Genomic DNA, 25,107 nt, shown 5'->3' with positions numbered 1-25,107 from the left:
GGAAAGAGAAGTTGTCAGCCCAAAATAAAACCTCCCTTAGCCATTTCCAGACAGGGAAAGTTCATTGTCGCCTACAGGACTGGGCAGTGGACAGCACCTGTGGCAAATGTGGTTGTCCCGAGACCAAGAGGAGCTTCAGCACACAGAGGTCACGGTAGGCAGCAGGGCCTGCCACGACATCGAGCAGCTTCTCCCTGTGCAGAATCTCCTCCTTAAGCCTCTCGGCCATGCATCCTGCCAACAAAGGAGAAGGCTCCCCCTGAGGCAGTGCCTGCCCCCCGTTACTCCCCGCAGCCCTTCCCAGCTCTTTCTCCCCAGGCACAGCGGCTGCTGCCGGTGGGACCCGGCGATGCCCCGGCCGTACCCAGGATCCCGACGCGGAGCGGAGCGCGGGCCCGGGGCCGCCGCGCCTTCAGCGCCCGGAGGTGCCGCAGCCGGTTCCAGACGGCGTGCTCTGCCTTCTCCCTGCGAGCCGGGACACCGGGCTGCTCCAGCTGCGGCTCTGCCAGAGCCCAGCCCGAGCGGCCCTAAGCTGTGTCAGGGGAACCCAGCTAAGGGCAGGGAATCCAGCGGCACCGCGGAGTGCCCTTTGTGCTGTGGGGACTGTCCTGCCTCTGTCTTATCTGCGAGCACTTTGCCAGTGGGGAGCATCTCCACTGCAGAAATACACTTTAGGGACTAAGCTCTTGGAGTGAAAAAGTGCCTCAGCCGCAGCACAGAGCGGCGCTTCGGGGACGGGCCGGGCAGGCCCCGCCGCCGCCTCCGCCCCTCAGCGCCGCGTTCCGCCCCGCCGCCGCTCCGGGCCCGCCCGCTGCTGGGCGCCGCCGCCGCGGGAATCCCAAAATCACAGAATTAAATAGGCTGGGAAACATCTCCGAGATCATCGGGTGGTTCTGTGACCCAGAACCACCATTTCAACTAAACCAGGACACTGAGCGCCATGTCCAGTCTTCCTTAAGCACCTCCAGGGACGGTGACTCCAACACCTCCCTGGACAGCCGGTTCCAAGGTCTAAGGACCCTTTGTGTAAAGGATTTTTTCCTAATATCCAACGTAAAAGTCCCCTGGTGCAGCTTAAGACCATGTCCTCTTACCATGTCCCTGTTCCCTGGGAGCAGAGCCTGACCCCCAATGGCTGCACCTCCTGTCAGGGCGCTGTGAGGGTGAGAAGGTCCTCCCTGAACCTGCTTTTCTGCAGGCTGAGCCCCCTCAGCCTCTCTGGTGCTCCAGCTTCTTCCCTGGTTCCACTGCCTTTTCTGGACATAATCCAGCACCTCCATGTGCATTTTGAAGTGAGAGACACAGAACTGGACAAAGCACAAACCCTTTCCTGCTCCTGTTTCCCCACTACGGCTGAAAAGGGCCAGCATGATACATTGGCCTTGTGGAACCTGGTGCTCATGTCCAGCTGCTGTTGACCAGCACCCTCAGGGCCTTTTCCACTGTGCTACCCTGCCCCAAGGCTGGAGTGAAGGCACAGGACAGCAGGACACAGGTGCTCTGTGGTGCCTCGCCATGACCATGGAAACAAGCCAAAGCAGGCTGTCCCAGTCCAGCTCCCATCTGACCCTGTATGGCCCAAGGTGCAGACAGTGACACCAACAGCATATCCCAAGCACCAATGCCTTTATTGCTGCTCAGAGGAAGGAAGGGAGGGGTAGTCCAGGGTACGTGACCCCTATCTCATGGTGGCACCAGATGAGGCCCCAGCAGGACCATGGAATGTCCTGGCCAAGGCAGCATTGCAGGACAGTGGCAGGATTGGTGGTCTTCAGCTCATACAGAGACGGGCAAAGTGGTGAATTGAACATATTTTGTGCTGAAGGGCTCTCATTGCCTTATCTTCATCCCCGGGGCTGGAAGCGAACGTCTGCTCCAAGCAGCAGGAAATTCTGGGAGAAAGAGAAAGTGCTGAGCTGCTACAGGTCCTGGCAGTTGCATTGCCCAGCACCCATCAAATCCTTCAAGGGAGAATGGATTGGGACATGTGGTTCTGCCAACCCCTGTGCCTATTTTTTCCCCCTGGCAGGCTGCAGAGACATTTCACAGCCACACCTCACTACAGCTTTTCGGGATCCCCATGGAGACCCCACTTTGGGGTTTCCCCAAGGCACCCTACAATAGGGGCTCTCTCTGCTCCCCTGGACCTGGTACAGCTCCTTACAGCAGAGAAGGCAGGGGCTGCATCCTACCAGGCATCACAGCATCCATCCAGGCATTGCCAGCCAGGGAGAGTGGGGATTTGGGGCTGACACTGTTATAAAAAGCATTGTGGAAAATTCAGACCCCAGGCTTAAGAACTGGAGAACAATGTGGTGCCATCCCAGACAACCACCAAGCAACCAGGAAAAGCAGAGAACTGGTTTGCTGCTGAGAGTTCCCATCCACCACTTCCTAGCACAGCTGGGGGAACTGGATTGGGAGGCTGTGCTGGTAAGCAGGGCTTTGTGGGCAGCAGGATGGGCCCCACCTGGGGCCAGGAGCTCCCTCTCACTCACCTGATGGAACCTCACAAGGATATTGGAAAGCTGAATCCTGTCCAGAAGTGGCAGAGGAAAACCCTCATCTAAGCGGGCTGGAAAAGACAACACAAGTGTCTGCATTGGGATGGAAATGGGAATCAAGGGAGCAGGGAGCACTCAAATCAGAGCACCCTGGATACCAAGGAGGTATCCACTTCCTTGGCCACCTCCTTCCCCCAGCCCTTTCCTCTCCTCCACTGCTCCTGGGGCTGGCAGAGGAAACTCCACAGAAGGGCTGTGTTGTGCCATGACAGCTCCCTCAGCCCATCCTGCCACCAGCCCCACTCTGGTCTGGGCTGCTGGCGAGGCAGGAGATGCAGGGATTCGGGGATAGGGTCTGGAAAGCATTAGGAAATGCACAGGGCTCATTTTTTCCATTGCGTTGGCTGCTGGGAGCCTGTCAGAGCAGCAAGAGGCTCCCACTGCTTCACTGCCGCCTCCTGCACTCACTTTTCCCTGCATCAGCCTTGGCAATGAGGATTTAATTAGTGAGCTGGGACCACTTGGATGGAGCAACCTGAGTGGAAGCTGCTGCAGCAACCCCATTCCCCCCAGTAGGTTCTCACCGTTGAGACGAGGGAGCAGGGCATTGGAAGTCAGGATGTTCATTAAGGACTGCATCGTTCGCAACTGGGCAGTGGGGAGACAAGAGAGGAAAAGATTTACTCTGCAGCACAGGAGACATGAAAGCACTAGGGGATAATTAGAAGATGGAGATGAGGAGCTGGGATGGGCACACATTTTGCCAGAGACCAGCAGCTTGTCTGGCTGCACTGGCAGGGAAGGAAAGGTTGGGGTGAAAGCAGCAATGGGTCTGGGCCCACATCCTTTGCCAGCCTTGCAGGCTGAGGCAGGAGGAGGTTGCAGAGTCAATGGAGGGTACCATACTGGGAGGCAGCAGGGAATGACTCCCTGTCCTGGCCCCCAGCAGCCTGCCAGCTCCATGCTGGGGGCTCTGGTCGTGGTCAAGGATAGCTTACCTGGAAATGGCCGACAGCTGAATCCTTCAGAGAGAGCCTGATCCTGCACAGGGACAGAAGTGGTGCTGTGGAAGATGTCCCAGGGGAGGGAGCAATTCCACCCATCGATGGCCATGCAGATCCCACTCCCTCCAGCCCCAGCTCATTCCTTCCAGACCAGGCCCACATCCCAGAGACCTTCCCATCCCCTCTCTGTCCGTGGCCACCCAAAACAGCAACACCCCCAGCCACCCCCTGCCCAGGCAGCGGCTGCTCCCCTCTGTACCTGCCCACATCCAGGCTCCCAACTATGCGGCCGGACCTCACGTTGATGACAGCGGACACATTCCCTGTCTGGGGAGAGAGCACAGAGCTCTGGCAGTGCTCACCCCACCTCACTCCAGAGCACACACCTGGGGGAACAGCTCTGACCAGCTGAAACACACCACTGCCCATCCAGGGGCCTGTTTGCACCCAGCATTAAACCTGGCATTTGCCAGGTCAGGAATTGTTCCATTGGGGACACCCCCAATGCTCCTGGACAGCACCTGGGAGCTCCCCTGGCAGGATCTGGGCAACAGGACGGGGCACAGCTCAAAATCCCTTGTCCACCCTCTCACAGGCCATGTGAGAACTCACCAGGCTGAGGAGGAAGAGAGGAGCCAGGCTGGAGTTGGGAAGGATGGCATAAGCCTGGGCATCCACAATGGGCTGGAATGAGATTCCTCCTGGTCCAATAGTCAGGAATGGAGCAGTGGGAGTGGACAGCCTGAACTTCATTGACATGTTTGGGTACATCTCCTCCAGCTGTGTGGGAGAAGAGAGAGGATGGGAATGATGGCACAAACCCCCAGGCCTCAGGGAGAACACCTGGCACAGAGCAAAGCCTGTGTGTGCAAGAGCTCTGGGCAGGCAGGGCCAGACTGCTCACCTGGGGAATGAAGGCTGAGAAGGCAGAGGTATCCAAGATGAGTCCTGATTCCTTTGGGATCTGCAAGGAGAGGACTGTCACCCTGGGGCAATGTGGCACAGAGGAGCCCAAGGCGAGCCCTCTTGTCCCCAAATGCTGCCATGTCTGACAGCCCAGCCCCATCCCACAGCCCCCTGCTCTCCCACTGGGACTTCAGGATTGCTGGCTGCTCCTGGAGCACCTCAGCAAATGGAACCTCCTTCCCAGCCCTGTCCCACTCGTGCCACTCACCATGGCCTCTGTGATTTCAAAGACCAGTGCCCCGGCCTTGTGGTAGGCAATGCCAGCTGTGTTGAAGAAGTAGCTGGAGGCTCCAAAGTAAACCATGCGCTCGTGATCCGAGGGGAAGGCCAGTGGCAGCGGTGAGAAGGGGACGGGGGAGCGGTGGGCCAGGGAGTAGAATTCACCCTGGGAAGAGAGAGAGATGTAGAGAAGGTGGAGAAGGGGTACAAATAGCAGTGGGGCTCACCTGCTGACTCTGGCTGGCAAACAGCATTTGCAGCAGGTTCCAAAACCTTGGCTCCCACCTGCCTTTGGCATTGGCATTGGCCAAATCCAGTGTCCCAAGGGCTGTCTCTCACCTTTAGGTCTGCATCCAGGGACTGGGCAGTAGCTCTTGGGGGTGCCACCAGGGAATAATCAATCCCTATCTTGTCATCTATCCTGGCTGTGACTGTAAACACAAGGAAGAGAGATGAGGAAGAAGGAGATGTTCAGGAAAGCTGAGAGCTGATGGGCTCCTCTGGCATCTGGGCAGTGCCTTGATTGGGCTTCCTGGTGCATCAGCTCACTACCACCTGCACCTCTGCTTGCTTGTGCTAGGAAGAAAAAAAAAAACACTTTTCTCCTGACTTTTTCACAGCCATCTCCTGGACCTGAGGAATGGCCGTCATCCCTAGTTAAGGTAGCCCAATCACACACCAGCACTTGGACACTGACTCTGAAGGAATTTCCACAGCCACACAGAACACACAGAGTGATTTGTCTCTGCTGAGAAGGTGCTCCCAACTCCCAGCTTTGCTGCAGAACACCAGGAGATGGGGAGTGGAGTATACAAAGTAAAACATTCCTCATGGATGGCAAAAGCTAGGAAGAGCTGCTTCTAAACCCACTTACAGCACCCCAGTACCTTTCAGCGTCCGGATGTATGTCTGGAGCTCATTGTGCACAGACTTGGCCACATTGTCACACACCTGCGGGACAGAAAGGCCACAGAGCTGAGCAGGGGCAGCCGGGTCACAGCCACGCTCCCTGCTCCATGGCAAAGCCTGCTCAAGTAAAAGAGCACACAGTGATCATTGCCTCCATTCATCAGGCAGCACATTAGGTGTCCAAGACACAAGCAGGGTTTCTACCTACAAGCATCTGCTTGCAGCAATTTCCCCTCGGCACAGCTCAGCTCTGGGGAGACCCTTGGAAGGAATCTCTTGTGGCCCATGCAGGAATGAACCGTGCTGAGCAGCCAGGGCATGGCCGAAAAAGAGCCACCGAAGGCATAAAGCCACCCCACAGGGGCAGGAGCACTGAGTGCCCTGAAGCTGAGCTTTGCTGAGCTCCTGCAGCTCTGTGTGCCAGGACAGGAGAGTGCATGCGTCTGCCTCTGTCATCCACAAGTGAAGCCCTGGCATTTGTGGGGATTTTATTGCAGGCTGACCACTACCCTGGGAAATTTACTGCGGGGCACTGTCCTGCAGATGGCTGAGGATATCTGCACAAGCTCCTTTCAATGTTTTCACTGTAACATCACAGCCAGCCATGGGCAGGATCTGTCTGAACGGGCCTGCAGCCCACAGAGCTGATGGTGAGATGCAGTGCTGTGGAGGGGCAGCAACCACACTGACAGAAATGAGGAGGAGGAAGCAACACAGCCTTGGGCATGGCCTTAGTGACAGCAGGTTGCAGCTCTTCCCTGTCTCCAGTGATATTTTTCTGTCTGTGCTCAAAATGCTCCATTGCTGCCTGTGAGGATGTTGCTGCAGGCAGAAAAATGCCATCCCGGTGACTGGGATTTCCCCATGACCCACATTTCCCTGTGACAGGGATCTCCCTGTGAATGGAGTCCCAGAACTGGGGGTACTAGAGCTGCCCAAGCATTGCAGCAGCAGCAGGAGGCAGGCACGGGCTGCCTGGCCTGGGCTGAGGTCCAGCTGTGCCCAGGGTGCAGCTCAGTCCCCACCCTGCCTTCTCCTGCCCATTGCCCCTCACACCACGACTCTACAAAGACAATGAAGAATGTGTGTGGGGCAGAGGGGGCTTGGAGGAGGAGCAGAGGGCAGTGGGGTCCCTTTGCAGTCCCAGAGCTCTCCTCCTTCCAGGGCACAAAACAGCAAAAAAGGCCTCTGAGCCCTGTTGTTGCTCCTGCTGCCAGACCATCTGCTGCCACAGACCTCAGGGGACTTGGGAATATTGTTGCATGGAATTGGGAATAGTGCCTGGGCAGGATGGGATCTGCTGCAGGAATGTAATTTGCCTGTTCTCCAACTGCCTCCTTCCCAAGCAAGGTTCACATCCAGAGAGGCTCTAACTCATGCCAGTTATCCTTGTAGTAATTATTGCTAACAGCTTGTTTCCATGTCTTGTTGCAGGTCTCCTGCATGTCAGTGTCTGTAGTAGGCAGCGGTACCAGAGCTCCCTGACCCCCCTCAGTAAAACAAAAGACCAAATGTCTGAAATCCAGGAATGAGAGTTTCCTCCCAAGTGCTCCCCAAAGCTCTCCAGAACATGGCTGGTTAAAGGACAGCTCTGATCATGTTACAATGAGTTTGGCGGAGACATAAGATCTAATTAACTGACCACATGGAAAGAAAAGTCTTTGTTAATTAGGAACCAGTTATGCTGGGCTTTGGCAAAGGCTCCAGGTTTCAAATTCAGCCTAAGTCACTCTATGCTATGGAGCCTGTGACGCCCTTTCCTTTGGTTATACTGAATTGGCAACACGGTCGTGTACTCTGGCTATAGTTACCTCCCTACATCTGATCCTTCCAATGCCTCACCTACAAGTGAGGGCTAAAGACAACCACAAAACCAAGGCCCTGCCTTCCACTGCTCACATACCTTTCTCTCCAAATTCTTCTGCAACTTGGACTCAATAACGCTGTGGAAGAGGCTGTAAAGCCACCTGCAGAGAAACACAGAGAGAAGCCCTGTCTAGCTCAGATCCATACTGCACAAGTATGTGCCCAGGAAAGGCAGACCCTAGAGATGCAAGACCCTGGGAACATCATTCCCACACCAATTTGGCATCTGGCTCTACCCCAGGGTTTACATTTGCAAACAGACTCACTGGTAAACCACAGAAGTCTGGTGTCTGCCTTAACCACACTCACCCCTGTTAAATGTGTAACCACAGCAGCTGAAATTCGGGCCAGATTTAAGTCCAGGCAGCGTGACATTTGCCAACAACCTACTCCTCACACCAGGGCCACATTCCCATGGCAGAGCCACATTCCCATGGCAGGTGGGCTAGCACACAGTGTTTCCAGACCTTACAGTGAAGTCACATACCCAAGCTTGCCTGAAAAGAGCACCCGGACTTTGGAGATGCGGGCGCTGCAGTCCGAGGTGCTGATGGTGGGCTTCCCAGTGGTGTCACTGCCCAGCCTCACTACGATTTTCATGTAGATATTTTCTACCTTCAGGTTAAAAGATCCATGGTCCCGGCTGCAGGTAGAGGGGGATGAGAAAGAGAAATTTGTCAATGACAAGGCCTGGTGAAGAGACCTGAAATCTGTTTCAGGATGAATCTATCTGGATCACTCTCCCCAATGTATGGTATCTCCAGAGGAGATTGGGAAAGTGTTCAAACTCAGGGGAACCAAATTTCAATGGCACATAAACTAGGAGAGGTAACCTTTAAATAAAGGGGAGTGTGAGCAAGAAGGGGTGGTGGAAGTGAGACCGGAGGGTCCACGTACAGCTCCCCTTCCATATGCCTTGTTCCTGCCTCCCAGCCTTTTTTATCCATCATATCTGGGGAAGCAACCTGATAGCTGCCCAAAACACAAGGAGAGGGAGAGGAGAAAAAATCCATCCAACTCCAGAGAGGGAGACGCAGAGTGGATGCCCGAATAGAGAGAGGAAGAGCTGGGCACTCACATAAAGAGAAATTTCACCCGCCAGTCCCCATCCAGCTCGACAAAGGCATTGGAGATGAAAACCTGCAGGCCCATGTTGGATACTGGGGTAATCCGAGAATGTGGCAAGTAGAAATCACGAAGGCGCAGTCTAAAAATATAGGAATAAAAATAAATTCATGTTATGGTGCTTCCTTGCTCCCAAGCACAAGGCTAGGGAGGGAGGGAGGGAGACAATCAGGGAGGGAAGGAGGAGGAGCAGGATGGAGTCACTGCACTGGCACCATCCCCTGCTGCACCTCTGCTGCTGCAAAGCTACGCTGGCAGGGACACACAGAGCAGAGTGGCACCTTTGGGAATGTGGCAGTTGCAGCCACCCAAGACAGCTCCAAGCGCTGCACTGCAGGAGCAGAGAGGCACCCAGGGCAGCAGGGAGCCGGCATTGCCACAGGGACTGGGCCCCTGCTTCACACAGGAACGTGTGCCCGGGTCCCACAGGCAAGGCCATCTCCACCACCCAGGCTTTGATTGCACACACAGCCCACCCATGCCCAGAGTGCCGAGACCCTGGTTCCATTTTTCCCCTGGTGCAAGGAGTGCAACAGGAACATGCACCAAGGACAGGGCCAACATCTCAGGGAGCTGTGGAGGGAACAGGATGGTCCTCACTGCTCCAGGGGCCCCCCATCCTCTGCAATCCTGCGGCCCCTTGCCTGGGTTGGGGGTAGTGGGTGGCTCCTGGCCACTGGCAAGGCTCACCTGGAGAACTCATAGCGCACCTTCCCCACATACAAGAAACGAGAGTCCTCTAAAATATCTGGCAACTTCAGCTGGGCCAGGATCTCGATCCCCTGCTGTTGGGCTGCAGGGAGACAGAGACAGTGTCACTCCAGCACTGCTACAGGAGCTGGAGCACACACAGGGTGTGCAGCAGAAGGGTCAGAGGAGAGATCCGGGTGGTGCTGCCTCCCAGGCTGGCTTTAAAGCAAACCTCTGAGCACAGAGCCCTGTAAGCACACAGGCAATGCTGCCTCGTGCCCTGCTTGCAGTCCCAGGCAAAGGCGGTAGCCACAGAAAGGAGAGAGGTGTCCCAGTCCTCACTTTGCAGGCTGTTACCTGGTGAGGTGTGTGGGAGTTCCGAGGCACTGGGCTGCTCCATGCCCATTGCCAGCAGGTGAAGTTGGATGGAGCTTATGTCCCAGGGAGCAGCACGGCATCAGTGGGTGCTGCACCCCATCCTCGGTCTGAGAAGGGGAGTCACGTTCTCTCCCACACTGCCTGGCAGAGCTGCCTGCTAAATGAGCTGTTTCTCACACAGTGTATTTCAATCCATAACTGCGCTCTGCTGGAGCCGGGGCTCTGCCTGCCTCGATAAAACCAGCACGGGGCCCATCCATCTCTGTCACTGCCCCTCCCTAAACTCCCCAACTCCTCTCTCCTCTGCAGCTCCCTCCTCCAGGCCTCACGGCTCAGCTGCCTGGATGTGCTGTGGGACCAGCACCCTCCTGCTGTGCCAGCCTCCCACACTGCCTGGCTGCAGCTCCCTGAGACCCCACAGGGCTGGACCCCTCTGCAGGGGCTGCATCAAGTTGTGGCATGGGGGGCAGGCAGGTGCAACAGGGAAGCTCTGGCCAATGGTGCATTTGGCACCCCTGTCCAAGGATTTCCCCACGCTGTCCCTGTGCTCCTCACTTGGCATCCATGGCCAACGATCCCCCCATCCTGCCCCGGGACCCTGCACTTCTCACAGGCTACCTGGCTCCACACCTCTGCCACCAGCACATCTGTGAGGAGAGAAATCAGAAGCAGAACCCACCATAGTCCAAGCCTGCCTGGGTCATCCTCACCACGAAGCCGGGGTTGGTGGCTGTGGTGAGTGCCAGGCACAAGGCCAGTGCCCCACAAGCCACCGCCACGCTCTGCATTCCCATCCTGGCTTCCCACAGTGCCATGCTATGCTGGGCTCTCCCAGCCCACACCACCTTTATATCCCTGCCAAAAAGGGAACTGTTAGTCAGGGTGGGGTGCAGAGCCATGGGGGGCGTCTCCAGGACTTCCTGCTTGGCCACCACCCTGCTCTGCTGTGCTGCTGGCACCACTGGCACATCCCAGCACAGAGGCACACCTGGTGCCTCTCACCGAAGGGAGGGAAGGAGCAGAGGAAACTGGGAGGCAACAGCCCCGTCCCCATCACTGCCATCAGTCCCTGCCTGAGGCAGCAGTGAATGCTCAGTGGAGCAGAGTTGGGCTTGGCATTGGCAGCTGAGCCTCACAGAGCCACATTCCTGCAGCCTGCACCCAGCAAAGGCTGGGAACAGCCTGGGCTGTCCACGAGCAGGGTCCCAGCCATGCTGCTCTCCATCTCTGTCCCTGTCCCATGGCTCTGCTGGCTACTCTGAGCTGCTTCTCACACACCACAGACCTGCCCAAGGAATCAGAGCAGCAGTGGGGCACCAGAGCAGCCTTGGGACACAGCAGTGGCTAAAGAAGGCAGGTCACAGCTTCTCACCTCATGTGAGCAGATCCTGGGTACCCCCACACCCAGCAGGGCTGGCAAAGGAGCTCCTGCCTGGGCTGGGCAGCTGCCCCAGGGCACCTACCTCAGTGGGGTGCCCTGCACCTCCAGACCCTGTCACAGTGCTCCTGCACAGAGCAGCCACACACAGGAGGAGACATCCACCACCCCAGGATCAAGCTCCAGTGACATCGCTTCTGAGGCCTGATATGGCACAGCTCTTGTCACGATGGCTGGAGACAGGGGCAGGAGCTGGGTGCAGCCAGGTAGGTGTGAGGGGGGAACACCCCTGCTCCCTCCCAGCCAGGAGAGCTGCACTGCCTGGTCTCTCCTTGCAGGACAAAAGTGAAGGAAGAAGAAATGATTCAGTTACTTTCATTTCCTGCTGGGGTCCAGGCACAGGAAACCCATGGTTGCTGATGCAGGCAGATCTCATGCAGGATCCAGGGAAGTCCTGGCTGCCAGAGGCACATCCCTGAGCCAGTTAAGGGTGTTGTGAAATGCAGCTGTTGCTCAAGCACAGCAATCCCTTGGTGCTGCAGCCTCAGGAGACCCCGAGGGTTGAGGCCACGTTGTCCATTCTGCAGGAACACGGCACGTGGAGATCGTGGATAGAGAGACCAAGGCATTCTGTTCCCCTTTGCCTTTTGTCCCACTAGTTTCCAGCAGAGTCACTTGCAGGCTGCCTGGCAGACAAACAGCAAATGCCCACTGGGCCTGTATGAGTGGCTATGGCTTTGGAAAGGGGCACTGCAGTCACTGTCACCTCTGGGACCTGGGAAACAGGGACATGGCAAGGATGGTGCCAGCATTGAGGGACAAACCACACAGGGAAGAGCTGTGTCCCACAGGCACCTACCATCACTGCCCACAGGCTGTGACTCTCCCTCAGTGCCAGCCCAATCCATCACTGGGAGCCCATGGGCAGAGTCCCTTTGCCCAAAGCTCCTTTTGCCCAGAAAGAAACATCCAAGAGCAGGAGAAAGGCAAAAGGCCAAACCCCCACTCACAGCCTCCTTGGAATTGTGACTCTCCCTGTCACCCATCATCAGCTCTTAGCTTGATCCAGCTCAGTTCAGAGCAGGAGCTCCCAAACCTCCCATGGAGACAACCCCACCCCACTGAAGGGCTGCATCAAAAGAACATTCAAAATGTTCAGGAAGAGCATGGAGGAAGCAGAACTCTTCCATAAGGAGAAATGAAATTTTATATGGAATAGCACAGAGAGGAAGTAAAATCAGGAACTCTTCACCCTGGCTTTGAGCAAATTTTGAAGTTGATCTGAATAAAAGTCTTCAAAGTGCTGAACCCTTACTAAACACTGCTGTGTTTGGCAAGGAGCAGCCAAAACCACATCTAAAGCTCAACATATGTGCCGGTCCTGGTAATGCTTCCTGCAAGTGGTGACAGAGGAATGGAACATGAAATCCTGCCCTGCTGGCCCTAACCCTTTGGACAGGTAAAGCTTCTCTTGCTGAGCTGCTCTGCCTGTTCTGGGAGTGTGGGGTCTGCTCCACTGGGGAAAGGCTGGCTCCCCCAGGCTGCTGGAGAAGGAATGGGAATGGTCAGATGGGAACCAGGAGCCCAGGAGGACAGGGACTTGCAGGAGTCCTGTGCTGCTGCTGTCCTTTGCCCAGGAGTGCAGGTCAGGACCCCTCTCCCCACTGTCCATAGGCCCCCCCTGCTCCCCAGGCCAGGAGTCCCTCTGGCCCCGCACGCTCCTCAGCACATGTGGGCAGTTTCCCATCCTGTCCCAGCTCTTTCCAAATCTCTCTCGTGCTGCCATGGCTCAAGCCCCCTTGCAGCCACGTGCTGGGGCTACCCAGGTACTACAGGGACCAGGCTGGCACTGTTCTGCTCCTTGGGCTGTGAGCAGTGCAGGCACATTTGCCATGTGCACGAAATTCTGAATACATCTTTGTTCTGCAGTGCTACAACCTGCCCATTTGCCATCTGCAAGGAAATCCGGACACATCTGTGTTCCCCAGTGCCATTACCAGCCCGGGAATTCCCCGGGCAGCTTGTGCCAGTGCCAGAGGCATGACTGCTGCTGCTCTCCACCCTTCCACTGGCAGGGGTATGTGGGCTGGGGAACCTCGATGCAAAACCTGAGGTCTCAGCAAGAAAAGTGAGAGCAGCCTGCCTGGGTTTGGAGAGACCTTGGAAAGAGAAGTCGTCAGCCCAAAATAAAACCTCCCTTAGCCATTTCCAGACAGGGAAGTTCATTGCCACCTACAGGACTGGGCAGTGGACAGCACCTGTGGCAAATGTGGTTGTCCCGAGACCAAGAGGAGCTTCAGCACACAGAGGTCACGGTAGGCATCAGGGCCTGCCGCGACATCGACCAGTTTCTCCCTGTGCAGAATCTCCTCCTTAAGCCTCTCGGCCATGCATCCTGCCAACAAAGGAGAAGGCTCCCCCTGAGGCAGTGCCTGCCCCCCGTTACTCCCCGCAGCCCTTCCCAGCTCTTTCTCCCCAGGCACAGGCGGCTGCTGCCGGTGGGACCCGGCGATGCCCCGGCCGTACCCAGGATCCCGACGCGGAGCGGAGCGCGGGCCCGGGGCCGCCGCGCCTTCAGCGCCCGGAGGTGCCGCAGCCGGTTCCAGACGGCGTGCTCTGCCTTCTCCCTGCGAGCCGGGACACCGGGCTGCTCCAGCTGCGGCTGCTGCCAGAGCCCAGCCCGAGCGGCCCTAAGCTGTGTCAGGGGAACCAACTAAGGACAGGGAATCCAGCGGCACCGCGGAGTGCCCTTTGTGGTGTGGGGCCTGTCCTGCCTCTGTCTTATCTGCGAGCACTTTGTTTGCCAGTGGAGAGCATCTCCACTGCAGAAATACACTTTAGGGACTAAGCTCTTGGAGTGTAAAAGTGCCTCGGCCGCAGCACAGAGCGGCGCTCCGGGGACGGGCCGGGCAGGGCCGGGCAGGCCCCGCCGCCGCCTCCGCCCCTCAGCGCCGCGTTCCGCCCCTCAGCGCCGCGTTCCGCCCCGCCGCCGCTCCGGGCCCGCCCCGCTGCGGGAATCCCAAAATCACAGAATTAAATAGATTGGAAAAGATCTCCGAGATCATCGAGTTAACCCTGTGACCCAGAACCACCATTTCAACTAAACCAGGACACTGAGCGCCATGTCCAGTCTTCCTTAAGCACCTCCAGGGACGGTGACTCCAGCACCCCCTGTACAGCCGGTTCCAAGGTCTAAGGACCCTTTGTGTGAAGGAATTTTTCCTAATATCCAACGTAAAAGTCCCCTGGTGCAGCTTAAGACCATGTCCTCTTATCATGTCCCTCGTTCCCTGGGAGCAGAGCCTGACCCCCAATGGCTGCACCTCCTGTCAGGGCGCTGTGAGGGTGAGAAGGTCCCCCCTGAGCCTCCTTTTCTGCAGGCTGAGTCCCCTCAGCCTCTCCTGGTGCTCCAGCTTCTTCCCTGGTTCCACTGCCTTTTCTGGACATAATCCAGCACCTCCATGTGCGTTTTGAAGTGAGAGACACAGAACTGGACAAAGCACAAAACCTTTTCTGCTCCTGTTTCCCCACTATGGCTGAAAAGGGCCAGGATGATACCTGGCCTTGTGGAACCTGGTGCTCATGTCCAGCTGCTGCTGACCAGCACCCCCAGGGCCTTTTCCACTGTGCTACCCTGCCCCAAGGCTGGAGTGAAGGCACAGGACAGCAGGACACAGGTGCTCTGGGGTGCCTCGCCATGACCATGGAAACAAGCCAAACCAGGCTGTCCCAATCCAGCTCCCATCTGACCCTGTGTGGCCCAAGGTGAGACAGTGACACCAACAGCATATCCCAAGCACCAATGCCTTTATTGCTGCTCAGAGGAAGGAAGGGAGGGGGTGGTCCAGGGTAGGTGACCCCTATCTCATGGTGGCACCAGATGAGGCCCCAGCAGGACCATGGAGGGTCCCGGCCAAGGCAGCAGTGCAGGACACTGGCAGGACTGGTGGTCTTCAGCTCATGCAGAGATAGGCAAAGTGGTGAATTGAACATATTTAGTGCTGAAGGGCTCTCATCACTTTATCTTCATCCCTGGGGTTGGAAGCGAACGTCTGCTCCAAGCAGCAGGAAATTCTGGGAGAAAGAGAAAGTGCTGAGCTGCTACAGGTCCTGGCAGTTGCATTGCCCAGCACCCATCAAATCCTTCAAGGGAGAATGGATTGGGACATGTGGTTCTGCCAACCCCTGGCCTACTTTTCCCCCTGGCAGGCTGCAGAGACATTTCACAGCCACACCTCACTACAGCTTTTCGGGATCCCCATGGAGACCCCACTTTGGGGTTTCCTCAAGGCACCCTACAATATGGGCTCTCTCTGCTCCCCTGGACCTGGTACAGCTCCTTACAGCAGAGAAGGCAGGGGCTGCATCCTACCAGGCATCACAGCATCCACCCAGGCATTGCCAGCCAGGGAGAGTGGGGATTTGGGGCTGGCACTGCTATAAAAAGCATTGTGGAAAATTCAGACCCAAGGCTTAAGAACTGGAGAATAATGTGGTGCCGTCCCAGACAACCACCAAGCAACCAGGAAAAGCAGAGAACTGGTTTGCTGCTGAGAGCTCCCATCCACCACTTCCTAGCACAGCTGGGGGAACTGGATTGGGAGGCTGTGCTGGTAAGCAGGGCTTTGTGGGCAGCAGGATGGGCCCCACCTGGGGCCAGGAGCTCCCTCTCACTCACCTGGTGGAACCTCACAAGGATATTGGAGAGCTGAATCCTGTCCAGAAGTGGCAGAGGAAAACCCTCATCTAAGCGGGCTGGAAAAGACAACACATGTCTGCATTGGGATGGAAATGGGAATCAAGGGAGCAGGGAGCACTCAAATCAGAGCACCCTGGATACCAAGGAGGTATCCACCTCCTTGGCCACCTCCTTCCCCCAGCCCTTTCCTCTCCTCCACTGCTCCTGGGGCTGGCAGAGGAAACTCCACAGAAGGGCTGAGTGCTGTGCCATGACAGCTCCCTCAGCCCATCCTGCCACCAGCCCCACTCTGGTCTGAGCTGCTGGTGAGGCAGGAAATGCGGGGACTCGGGGAGAGGGTCTGGAAAGCATTAGGAAATGCACAGGGCTCATTTTTTCCATTGCGTTGGCTGCTGGGAGCCTGTCAGAGCAGCAAGAGGCTCCCACTGCTTCACTGCCGCCTCCTGCACTCACTTTTCCCTGCATCAGCCTCGGAAATGAGGATTTGATTAGTGAGCTGGGACCACTTGGATGGAGCAACCTGAGTGGAAGTTGCTGCGGCAGCCCCATTCCCCCCAGTAGGTTCTCACCATTGAGACGAGGGAGCAGGGCATTGGAAGTCAGGATGTTCATTAAGGACTGCATCGTTCGCAACTGGGCAGTGGGGAGACAAGAGAGGAAAAGATTTAGTCTGCAGCACAGGAGACATGAAAGCACTAGGGGATAATTAGAAGATGGAGATGAGGAGCTGGGATGGGCACACATTTTGCCAGAGACCAGCAGCTTGTCTGGCTGCACTGGCAGGGAAGGAAAGGTTGGGGTGAGAGCAGCAATGGGTCTGGCCCCACATCCTTTCCCAGCCTTGCAGGCTGAGGCAGGAGGAGGTTGCAGAGTCAATGGGGGGTACCATGCTGGGACACAGCAGGGAATGACTCCCTGTCCTGGCCCCCAGCAGCCTGCCAGCTCCATGCTGGGGGCTCTGGTTGTGGTCAAGGATAGCTTACCTGGAAATGGCCGACAGCTGAATCCTTCAGAGAGAGCCTGATCCTGCACAGGGACAGAAGTGGTGCTGTGGAGGATGTCCCAGGGGAGGGAGCAATTCCACCCATCAATGGCCATGCAGATCCCACTCCCTCCAGCCCCAGCTCATTCCTTCCACACCAGGCCCACATCACAGAGACCTTCCCATCCCCTCTCTGTCCGTGGCCACCCAAAACAGCAACACCCCCAGCCACCCCCTGCCCAGGCAGTGGCTGCTCCCCTCTGTACCTGCCCACATCCAGGCTCCCAACTATGCGGCTGGACCTCACGTTGATGACAGCGGACACATTCCCTGTCTGGGGAGAGAGCACAGAGCTCTGGCAGTGCTCACCCCACCTCACTCCAGAGCACACACCTGGGGGAACAGCTCTGACCAGCTGAAACACACCACTGCCCATCCAGGGGCCTGTTTGCACCCAGCATTAAACCTGGCATTTGTCAGCTCAGGAATTGTTCCACTGGGGACACCCCCAATGCTCCTGGACAGCACCTGGGAGCTCCCCTGGCAGGATCTGGGCAACAGGACGGGGCACAGCTCAAAATCCCTTGTCCACCCTCTCACAGGCCGTGTCTGAACTCACCAGGCTGAGGAGGAAGAGAGGAGCCAGGCTGGAGTTGGGAAGGATGGCATAAGCCTGGGCATCCACAATGGGCTGGAATGAGATTCCTCCTGGTCCAATAGTCAGGAATGGAGCAGTGGGAGTGGACAGCCTGAACTTCATTGGCATGTTTGGGTACATCTCCTCCAGCTGTGTGGGAGAAGAGAGAGGATGGGAATGATGGCACAAACCCCCAGGCCTCAGGGAGAACACCTGGCACAGAGCAAAGCCTGTGTGTGCAAGAGCTCTGGGCAGGCAGGGCCAGACTGCTCACCTGGGGAATGAAGGCTGAGAAGGCAGAGGTATCCAAGCTGAATCCTGATTCCTTTGGGATCTGCAAGGAGAGGACTGTCACCCTGAGGCAATTTGGCACAGAGGAGCCCAAGGCGAGCCCTCCTGTCCCCAGATGCTGCCATGTCTGACAGCCCAGCCCCATCCCACAGCCCCCTGCTCTCCCACTGGGGCTTCTCCAGGATTGCTGGCTGCTCCTGGAGCACCTCAGCAAATGGAACCTCCTTCCCAGCCCTGTCCCACTCGTGCCACTCACCATGGCCTCTGTGATTTCAAAGACCAGTGCCCCGGCCTTGTGGTAGGCAATGCCAGCTGTGTTGAAGAAGTAGCTGGAGGCTCCAAAGTAAACCATGCGCTCGTGATCCGAGGGGAAGGCCAGTGGCAGCGGTGAGAAGGGGACGGGGGAGCGGTGGCCCAGGGAGTAGAATTCACCCTGGGAAGAGAGAGAGATGTAGAGAAGGTGGAGAAGGGGTACAAATAGCAGTGGGGCTCACCTGCTGACTCTGGCTGGCAAACAGCATTTGCAGCAGGTTCCAAAACCTTGGCTCCCACCTGCCTTTGGCATTGGCATTGGCCAAATCAAGTGTTCCCAGGGCAGACTCTCACCTTCAGGTCTGCATCCAGGGACTGGGCAGTAGCTCTTGGGGGTGCCACCAGGGAATAATCAATCCCTATCTTGTCATCTATCCTGGCTGTGACTGTAAACACAAGGAAAAGAGATGAGGAAGAAGGAGATGTTCAGGAAAACTGAGAGCTGATGGGCTCCTCTGGCATCTGGGCAGTGCCTTGATTGGGCTTCCTGGTGCATCAGCTCACTACCAACTGCACCTCTGCTTGCTTCTCTATTGAAGAGAAAAAAACATTTTCCCTCTGGATGTTTCTCAGCAATGCAAACCATCTCCTGGACCTGAGGACTGGCCTGGGTCCCCAGCTAAATCAGCCTGAGCCCCTGCAAGTTCTTGAGCACAGATTCTGAAGGGATCTCCACAGCCACACAGAACACACAGAGTGATTTGTCTCTGCTGAGAAGGTGCTCCCAACTCCCAGCTTTGCTGCAGAACACCAGGAGATGGGGAGTGGAGTATACAAAGTAAAACATTCCTCATGGATGGCAAAAGCTAGGAAGAGCTGCTTCTAAACCCACTTACAGCACCCCAGTACCTGGCAGCGTCCGGATGTAGCTCTGGAGCTCATTGTGCACAGACTTGGCCACATTGTCACACACCTGCGGGACAGAAAGGCCACAGAGCTGAGCAGGGGCAGCCGGGTCACAGCCACGCTCCCTGCTCCATGGCAAAGCCTGCTCAAGTAAAAGAGCACACAGTGATCATTGCCTCCATTCATCAGGCAGCACATCAGGTGTCCAATACACAAGCAGGGTTTCTACCTACAAGCATCTGCTTGCAGCAATTTCCCCTCGGCACAGCTCAGCTCTGGGGAGACCCTTGGAAGGAATCTCTTGTGGCCCATGCAGGAATGAACCGTGCTGAGCAGCCAGGGCATGGCCAAAAAAGAGCCACCAAAGGCATTAAGCCACCCCGCAGGGGCAGGAGCACTGAGTGCCCTGAAGCTGAGCTTTGCTGAGCTCCTACAGCTCTGTGTGCCAGGACAGGAGAGTGCATGCATCTGCCTCTGTCATCCACAAGTGAAGCCCTGGCATTTGTGGGGATTTTATTGCAGGCTCACCACTACCCTGGGAAATTTACTGCGGGGCACTGTCCTGCAGATGGCTGAGGATATCTGCACAAGCTCCTTTCAATGTTTTCACTGTAACATCACAGCCAACCATGGGCAGGATCTGTGTGACCGGGCATGCAGCCCACAGAGCTGATGGTGAGATGCAGTGCTGTGGAGGGGCAGCAACCACACTGACAGAAATGAGGAGGAGAAAGCGACACAGCCTTGGGCATGGCCTTAGTGACAGCAGGCTGCAGCTCTTCCCTGTTTCCAGTGATATTTTTCTGTCTGTGCTCAAAATGCTCCATTGCTGCCTGTGAGGATGTTGCTGCAGGCAGAAAAATGCCATCCCGGTGACTGGGATTTCCCCATGACCCACATTTCCCTGTGACAGGGATCTCCCTGTGAATGGAGTCCCAGAACTGGGGGTACTAGAGCTGCCCAAGCATTGCAGCAGCAGCAGGAGGCAGGCACGGGCTGCCTGGCCTGGGCTGAGGTCCAGCTGTGCCCAGGGTGCAGCTCAGTCCCTACCCTGCCCTCTCCTGCCCATTGCCCCTCACACCACGACTCTACAAAGACAATGAAGAATGTGTGTGGGGCAGAGGGGGCTTGGAGGAGGAGCAGAGGGCAGTGGGGTCCCTTTGCAGTCCCAGAGCTCTCCTCCTTCCAGGGGACAAAACAGAAGAAAAGGCCTCTGAGCCCTGTTGTTGCTCCTGCTGCCAGACCATCTGCTGCCACAGACCTCAGGGGACTTGGGAATATTGTTGCATGGAATTGGGAATAGTGCCTGGGCAGGATGGGATCTGCTGCAGGAATGTAATTTGCCTGTTCTCCAACTGCCTCCTTCCCAAGCAAGGTTCACATCCAGAGAGGCTCTAACTCATGCCAGTTATCCTTGTAGTAATTATTGCTAACAGCTTGTTTCCATGTCTTGTTGCAGGTCTCCTGCATGTCAGTGTCTGTAGTAGGCAGCGGTACCAGAGCTCCCTGACCCCCCTCAGTAAAACAAAACACCAAATGTCTGAAATCCAGGAATGAGAGTTTCCTCCCAAGTGCTCCCCAAAGCTCTCCAGAACATGGCTGGTTAAAGGACAGCTCTGATCATGTTACAATGAGTTTGGCGGAGACATAAGATCTAATTAACTGACCACATGGAAAGAAAAGTCTTTGTTAATTAGGAACCAGTTATGCTGGGCTTTGGCAAAGGCTCCAGGTTTCAAATTCAGCTTAAGTCACTCTGTGCTATGGAGCCTGTGACGCCCTTTCCTTTGGTTATACTGAATTGGCAACACGGTCATGTACTCTGGCTATAATTACATCCCTACATCTGATCCTTCCAATGCCTCACCTACAAGTGAGGCCTAAAGACAACCACAAAACCCAAGCCCCTGCCTTCCACTGCTCACATACCTTTCTCTCTAAACTCTTCCGCAGCTTGGACTCAATAACGCTGTGGAAGAGGTTGTAAAGCCACCTGCAGAGAAACACAGAGAGAAGCCCTGTCTAGCTCAGATCCATACTGCACAAGTATGTGCCCAGGAAAGGCAGACCCTAGAGATGCAAGACCCTGGGAACATCATTCCCACACCAATTTGGCATCTGGCTCTACCCCAGGGTTTACATTTGCAAACAGACTCACTGGTAAACCACAGAAGTCTGGTGTCTGCCTTAACCACACTCACCCCTGTTAAATGTGTAACCACAGCAGCTGAAATTCGGGCCAGATTTAAGTCCAGGCAGCATGAGATTTGCCATCAACCTACTCCTCACACCAGGGCCACATTCCCATGGCAGAGCCACATTCCCATGGCAGGTGGGCCAACACACAGTGTTTCCAGACCTTACAGTGAAGTCACATACCCAAGCTTGCCTGAAAAGAGCACCCGGACTTTGGAGATGCGGGCACTGCAGTCCGAGGTGCTGATGGTGGGCTTCCCAGTGGTGTCACTGCCCAGCCTTAGGACAATTTTCATGTAGATATTTTCTACCTTCAGGTTAAAAGATCCATGGTCCCGGCTGCAGGTAGAGGGGGATGAGAAAGGGAAATTTGTCAATGACAAGGCCTGGTGAAGAGACCTGAAATCTGTTTCAGGATGAATCTATCTGGATCACTCTCCCCAATGTATGGTATCTCCAGAGGAGATTGGGAAAGTGTTCAAACTCAGGGGAACCAAATTTCAATGGCACATAAACTAGGAGAGGTAACCTTTAAATAAAGGGGAGTGTGAGCAAGAAGGGGTGGTGGAAGTGAGACCGGAGGGTCCATGTACAGCTCCCCTTCCATGTGCCTTGTTCCTGCCTCCCAGCCTTTTTTATCCATCATATCTGGGGGAGCAACCTGATAGCTGCCCGAAACACAAGGAGAGGGAGAGGAGAAAAAATCCATTCAACTCCAGAGAGGGAGATACAGAATGAGTGCCTGAATAGAGAGAGGAAGAGCTGGGCACTCACATAAACAGAAACTTCACCCGCCAGTCCCCATCCAGCTCAGCAAAGGCGTTGGAGATGGAGACCTGCAGGCCCATGTTGGAGACTGGGGTAATCCGTGAGTGTGGCAAGTGGAAATCACGAAGGCGCAGTCTAAAAATATAGGATTAAAAATAAATTCATGTTATGGTGCTTCCTTGCTCATAAGCACAAGGCTAGGGAGGGAGGGAGGGAAGGAGGGCGAGCAGGATGGAGTCACTGCACTGGCAGCATCCCCTGCTGCACCTCTGCTGCTGCAAAGCTACGCTGGCAGGGACACACAGAGCAGAGTGGCACCTTTGGGAATGTGGCAGTTGCAGCCACCCAAGGCAGCTCCATGTGCTGCACTGCAGGAGCAGAGAGGCACCCAGGGCAGCAGGGAGCCGGCACTGCCACAGGGACTGGGCCCCTGCTTCACACAGGAACGTGTGCCCTGGTCCCACAGGCAAGGCCATCTCCACTACCCAGGCTTTGATTGCACACACAGCCCACCCATGCCCAGAGTGCCGAGACCCTGGTTCCATTTTTCCCCGGGTGCAAGGAGTGCAACAGGAACATGCACCAAGGACAGGGCCAACATCTCAGGGAGCTGTGGAGGGAACAGGATGGTCCTCACTGCTCCAGGGGCCCCCCACCCTCTGCAATCCTGCTGCCCCTTGCCTGGGTTGGGGGTAGTGGGTGGCTCCTGTCCACTGGCAAGGCTCACCTGGAGAACTCGTACCGCACCTTCCCCACATGCAAGACACGAGTCTCCCCTGAAATGTCTGGCAACCTCAGCTGGGCCAGCTCCTTCTCCAGGATCGAGATCCCCTGCTGGTGGGCTGCAGGGAGACAGAGACAGCATCACTCCAGCACTGCTACAGGAGCTGGAGCACACACTGGGTGTGCAGCAGAAGGATCAGAGGAGAGATCCAGGTGATGCTGCCTCCCAGGCTGGCTTTAAAGCAAACCTCTGAGCACAGAGCCCTGTAAGCACACAGGCAATGCTGCCTGGTGCCCTGCTTGCAGTCCCAGGCAAAGGTGGTAACCACAGAAAGGAGAGAGGTGTCCCAGTCCTCACTTTGCAGGCTGTTACCTGGTGAGGTGTGTGGGAGTTCCGAGGCACTGGGCTGCTCCATGCCCATTGCCAGCAGGTGAAGTTGGATGGAGCTTATGTCCCAGGGAGCAGCACGGCATCAGTGGGTGCTGCACCCCATCCTCGGTCTGAGAAGGGGAGTCACGTTCTCTCCCACACTGCCTGGCAGAGCTGCCTGCTAAATGAGCTGTTTCTCACACAGTGTATTTCAATCCATAACTGCGCTCTGCTGGAGCCGGGGCTCTGCCTGCCTCGATAAAACCAGCACGGGGCCCATCCATCTCTGTCACTGCCCCTCCCTAAACTCCCCAACTCCTCTCTCCTCTGCAGCTCCCTCCTCCAGGCCTCACGGCTCAGCTGCCTGGATGTGCTGTGGGACCAGCACCCTCCTGCTGTGCCAGCCTCCCACACTGCCTGGCTGCAGCTCCCTGAGACCCCACAGGGCTGGACCCTTCTGCAGGGGCTGCATCAAGTTGTGGTGTGGGGGGCAGGCAGGTGCAACAGGGAAGCTCTGGCCAATGGTGCATTTGGCACCCCTGTCCAAGGATTTCCCCACACTGTCCCTGTGCTCCTCACTTGGCATCCATGGCCAACGATCCCCCCATCCTGCCCCGGGACCCTGCACTTCTCACAGGCTACCTGGCTCCACACCTCTGCCACCAGCACATCTGTGAGGAGAGAAATCAGAAGCAGAACCCACCATAGTCCAAGCCTGCCTGGGTCATCCTCACCACGAAGCCGGGGTTGGTGGCTGTGGTGAGTGCCAGGCACAAGGCCAGTGCCCCACAAGCCAGCGCCACGCTCTGCATTCCCATCCTGCCTTCTTGCAATGCTGTGCAATGCTGGGCTCTCCCAGCCCACACCACCTTTATATCCCTGCCAAAAAGGGAACTGTTAGTCAGGGTGGCGTGCAGAGCCATGGGGGGTGTCTCCAGAACTTCCTGCTTGGCCACCACCCTGCTCTGCTGTGCTGCTGGCACCACTGGCACATCCCAGCACAGAGGCACACCTGGTGCCTCTCACCGAAGGGAGGGAAGGAGCAGAGGAAACTGGGAGGCAACAGCCCCGTCCCCATCACTGCCATCAATCCCTGCCTGAGGCAGCAGTGAATGCTCAGTGGAGCAGAGTTGGGCTTGGCATTGGCAGCTGAGCCTCACAGAGCCACATTCCTGCAGCCTGCACCCAGCAAAGGCTGGGAACAGCCTGGGCTGTCCACGAGCAGGGTCCCAGCCATGCTGCTCTCCATCTCTGTCCCTGTCCCATGGCTCTGCTGGCTGCTCTGAGCTGCTTCTCACACACCACAGACCTGCCCAAGGAATCAGAGCAGCAGTGGGGCACCAGAGCAGCCTTGGGGCACAGCAGTGGCTAAAGAAGGCAGGTCACAGATTCTCACCTCAGGTGAGCAGATCCTGGGTACCCCCACACCCAGCAGGGCTGGCAAAGGAGCTCCTGCCTGGGCTGGGCAGCTGCCCCAGGGCGCCTACCTCAGTGGGGTGCCCTGCACCTCCAGACCCTGTCACAGCGCTCCTGCACAGAGCAGCCACACACAGGAGGAGACATCCACCACCCCAGGATCAAGCTCCAATGACATCGCTTCTGAGGCCTGATATGGCACAGCTCTTGTCACGATGGCTGGAGACAGGGGCAGGAGCTGGGTGCAGCCAGGTAGGTGTGAGGGGGGAACACCCCTGCTCCCTCCCAGCCAGGAGAGCTGCACTGCCTGGTCTCTCCTTGCAGGACAAAAGTGAAGGAAGAAGAAATGATTCAGTTACTTTCATTTCCTGCTGGGGTCCAGGCACAGGAAACCCATGGTTGCTGATGCAGGCAGATCTCATGCAGGATCCAGGGAAGTCCTGGCTGCCAGAGGCACATCCCTGAGCCAGTTAAGGGTGTTGTGAAATGCAGCTGTTGCTCAAGCACAGCAATCCCTTGGTGCTGCAGCCTCAGGAGACCCCGAGGGTTGAGGCCACGTTGTCCATTCTGCAGGAACACGGCACGTGGAGATCGTGGATAGAGAGACCAAGGCATTCTGTTCCCCTTTGCCTTTTGTCCCACTAGTTTCCAGCAGAGTCACTTGCAGGCTGCCTGGCAGACAACCAGCAAATGCCCACTGGGCCTGTATGAGTGGCTATGGCTTTGGAAAGGGGCACTGCAGTCACTGTCACCTCTGGGACCTGGGAAACAGGCACATGGCAAGGATGGTGCCAGCACTGAGGGACAAACCACACAGGGAAGAGCAGT

The 25,107-nt window shown here is 56.5% G+C and overlaps 2 protein-coding genes across 2 annotated transcripts; both read right to left on the bottom strand.

Annotated features, from left to right (window-relative positions):
* Positions 1-1,609: 1,609 nt before the first annotated feature.
* Positions 1,610-10,478, bottom strand: LOC116809179 (bactericidal permeability-increasing protein-like). Its single transcript, XM_041720219.2, has 15 exons — positions 10,341-10,478; positions 9,284-9,386; positions 8,547-8,675; positions 7,956-8,111; positions 7,506-7,569; positions 5,581-5,644; positions 5,033-5,124; positions 4,683-4,859; positions 4,413-4,472; positions 4,121-4,288; positions 3,768-3,835; positions 3,503-3,545; positions 3,089-3,152; positions 2,499-2,575; positions 1,610-1,892 (listed from the first exon to the last, which is right to left on the bottom strand). Exons 1-15 carry the CDS (start codon positions 10,474-10,476, stop codon positions 1,845-1,847), a joined length of 1,449 nt encoding a protein of 482 aa, XP_041576153.2. The 5' UTR covers positions 10,477-10,478; the 3' UTR covers positions 1,610-1,844.
* Positions 10,479-14,829: 4,351 nt separating this feature from the next.
* Positions 14,830-23,723, bottom strand: LOC100225730 (bactericidal permeability-increasing protein). The gene is made up of 15 exons (XM_030288545.3): positions 23,567-23,723; positions 22,498-22,612; positions 21,777-21,905; positions 21,186-21,341; positions 20,736-20,799; positions 18,810-18,873; positions 18,255-18,346; positions 17,905-18,081; positions 17,632-17,691; positions 17,340-17,507; positions 16,987-17,054; positions 16,722-16,764; positions 16,308-16,371; positions 15,718-15,794; positions 14,830-15,113 (listed from the first exon to the last, which is right to left on the bottom strand). Exons 1-15 carry the CDS (start codon positions 23,679-23,681, stop codon positions 15,066-15,068), a joined length of 1,440 nt encoding a protein of 479 aa, XP_030144405.3. The 5' UTR covers positions 23,682-23,723; the 3' UTR covers positions 14,830-15,065.
* Between the last annotated feature and the right edge of the window lie 1,384 nt (positions 23,724-25,107).

Source organism: Taeniopygia guttata, chromosome 20 (assembly GCF_048771995.1).
Source record: "Taeniopygia guttata chromosome 20, bTaeGut7.mat, whole genome shotgun sequence".
Classification (NCBI taxonomy): Eukaryota; Metazoa; Chordata; class Aves; order Passeriformes; family Estrildidae; genus Taeniopygia; species Taeniopygia guttata.
Note: the sequence above shows the minus strand (reverse complement) of the source record. Positions and strands in the feature narration are given on the sequence as shown.

What these genes read in the sequence shown, in the direction of transcription:
- LOC116809179 (XM_041720219.2), bottom strand. Translation starts at nt 10,476, where the DNA reads ATGGCACTGTGGGAAGCCAGGATGGGAATGCAGAGCGTGGCGGTGGCT. An exon ending in CGGGTGAAATTTCTCTTTAT is followed by an intron (nt 8,112 to 8,546) that starts GTGAGTGCCCAG and finishes CTCTACCTGCAG; the next exon opens with CCGGGACCATGGATCTTTTA. An exon ending in CCCTGGATGCAGACCTAAAG is followed by an intron (nt 4,860 to 5,032) that starts GTGAGAGACAGC and finishes CTCTCTTCCCAG; the next exon opens with GGTGAATTCTACTCCCTGGC.
- LOC100225730 (XM_030288545.3), bottom strand. Translation starts at nt 23,681, where the DNA reads ATGGGAATGCAGAGCGTGGCGCTGGCTTGTGGGGCACTGGCCTTGTGC. An exon ending in CTCTTTTCAGGCAAGCTTGG is followed by an intron (nt 20,800 to 21,185) that starts GTATGTGACTTC and finishes GTTTCTCTGCAG; the next exon opens with GTGGCTTTACAACCTCTTCC. An exon ending in GGGAGCCTGGATGTGGGCAG is followed by an intron (nt 16,765 to 16,986) that starts GTACAGAGGGGA and finishes GTCCCTGTGCAG; the next exon opens with GATCAGGCTCTCTCTGAAGG.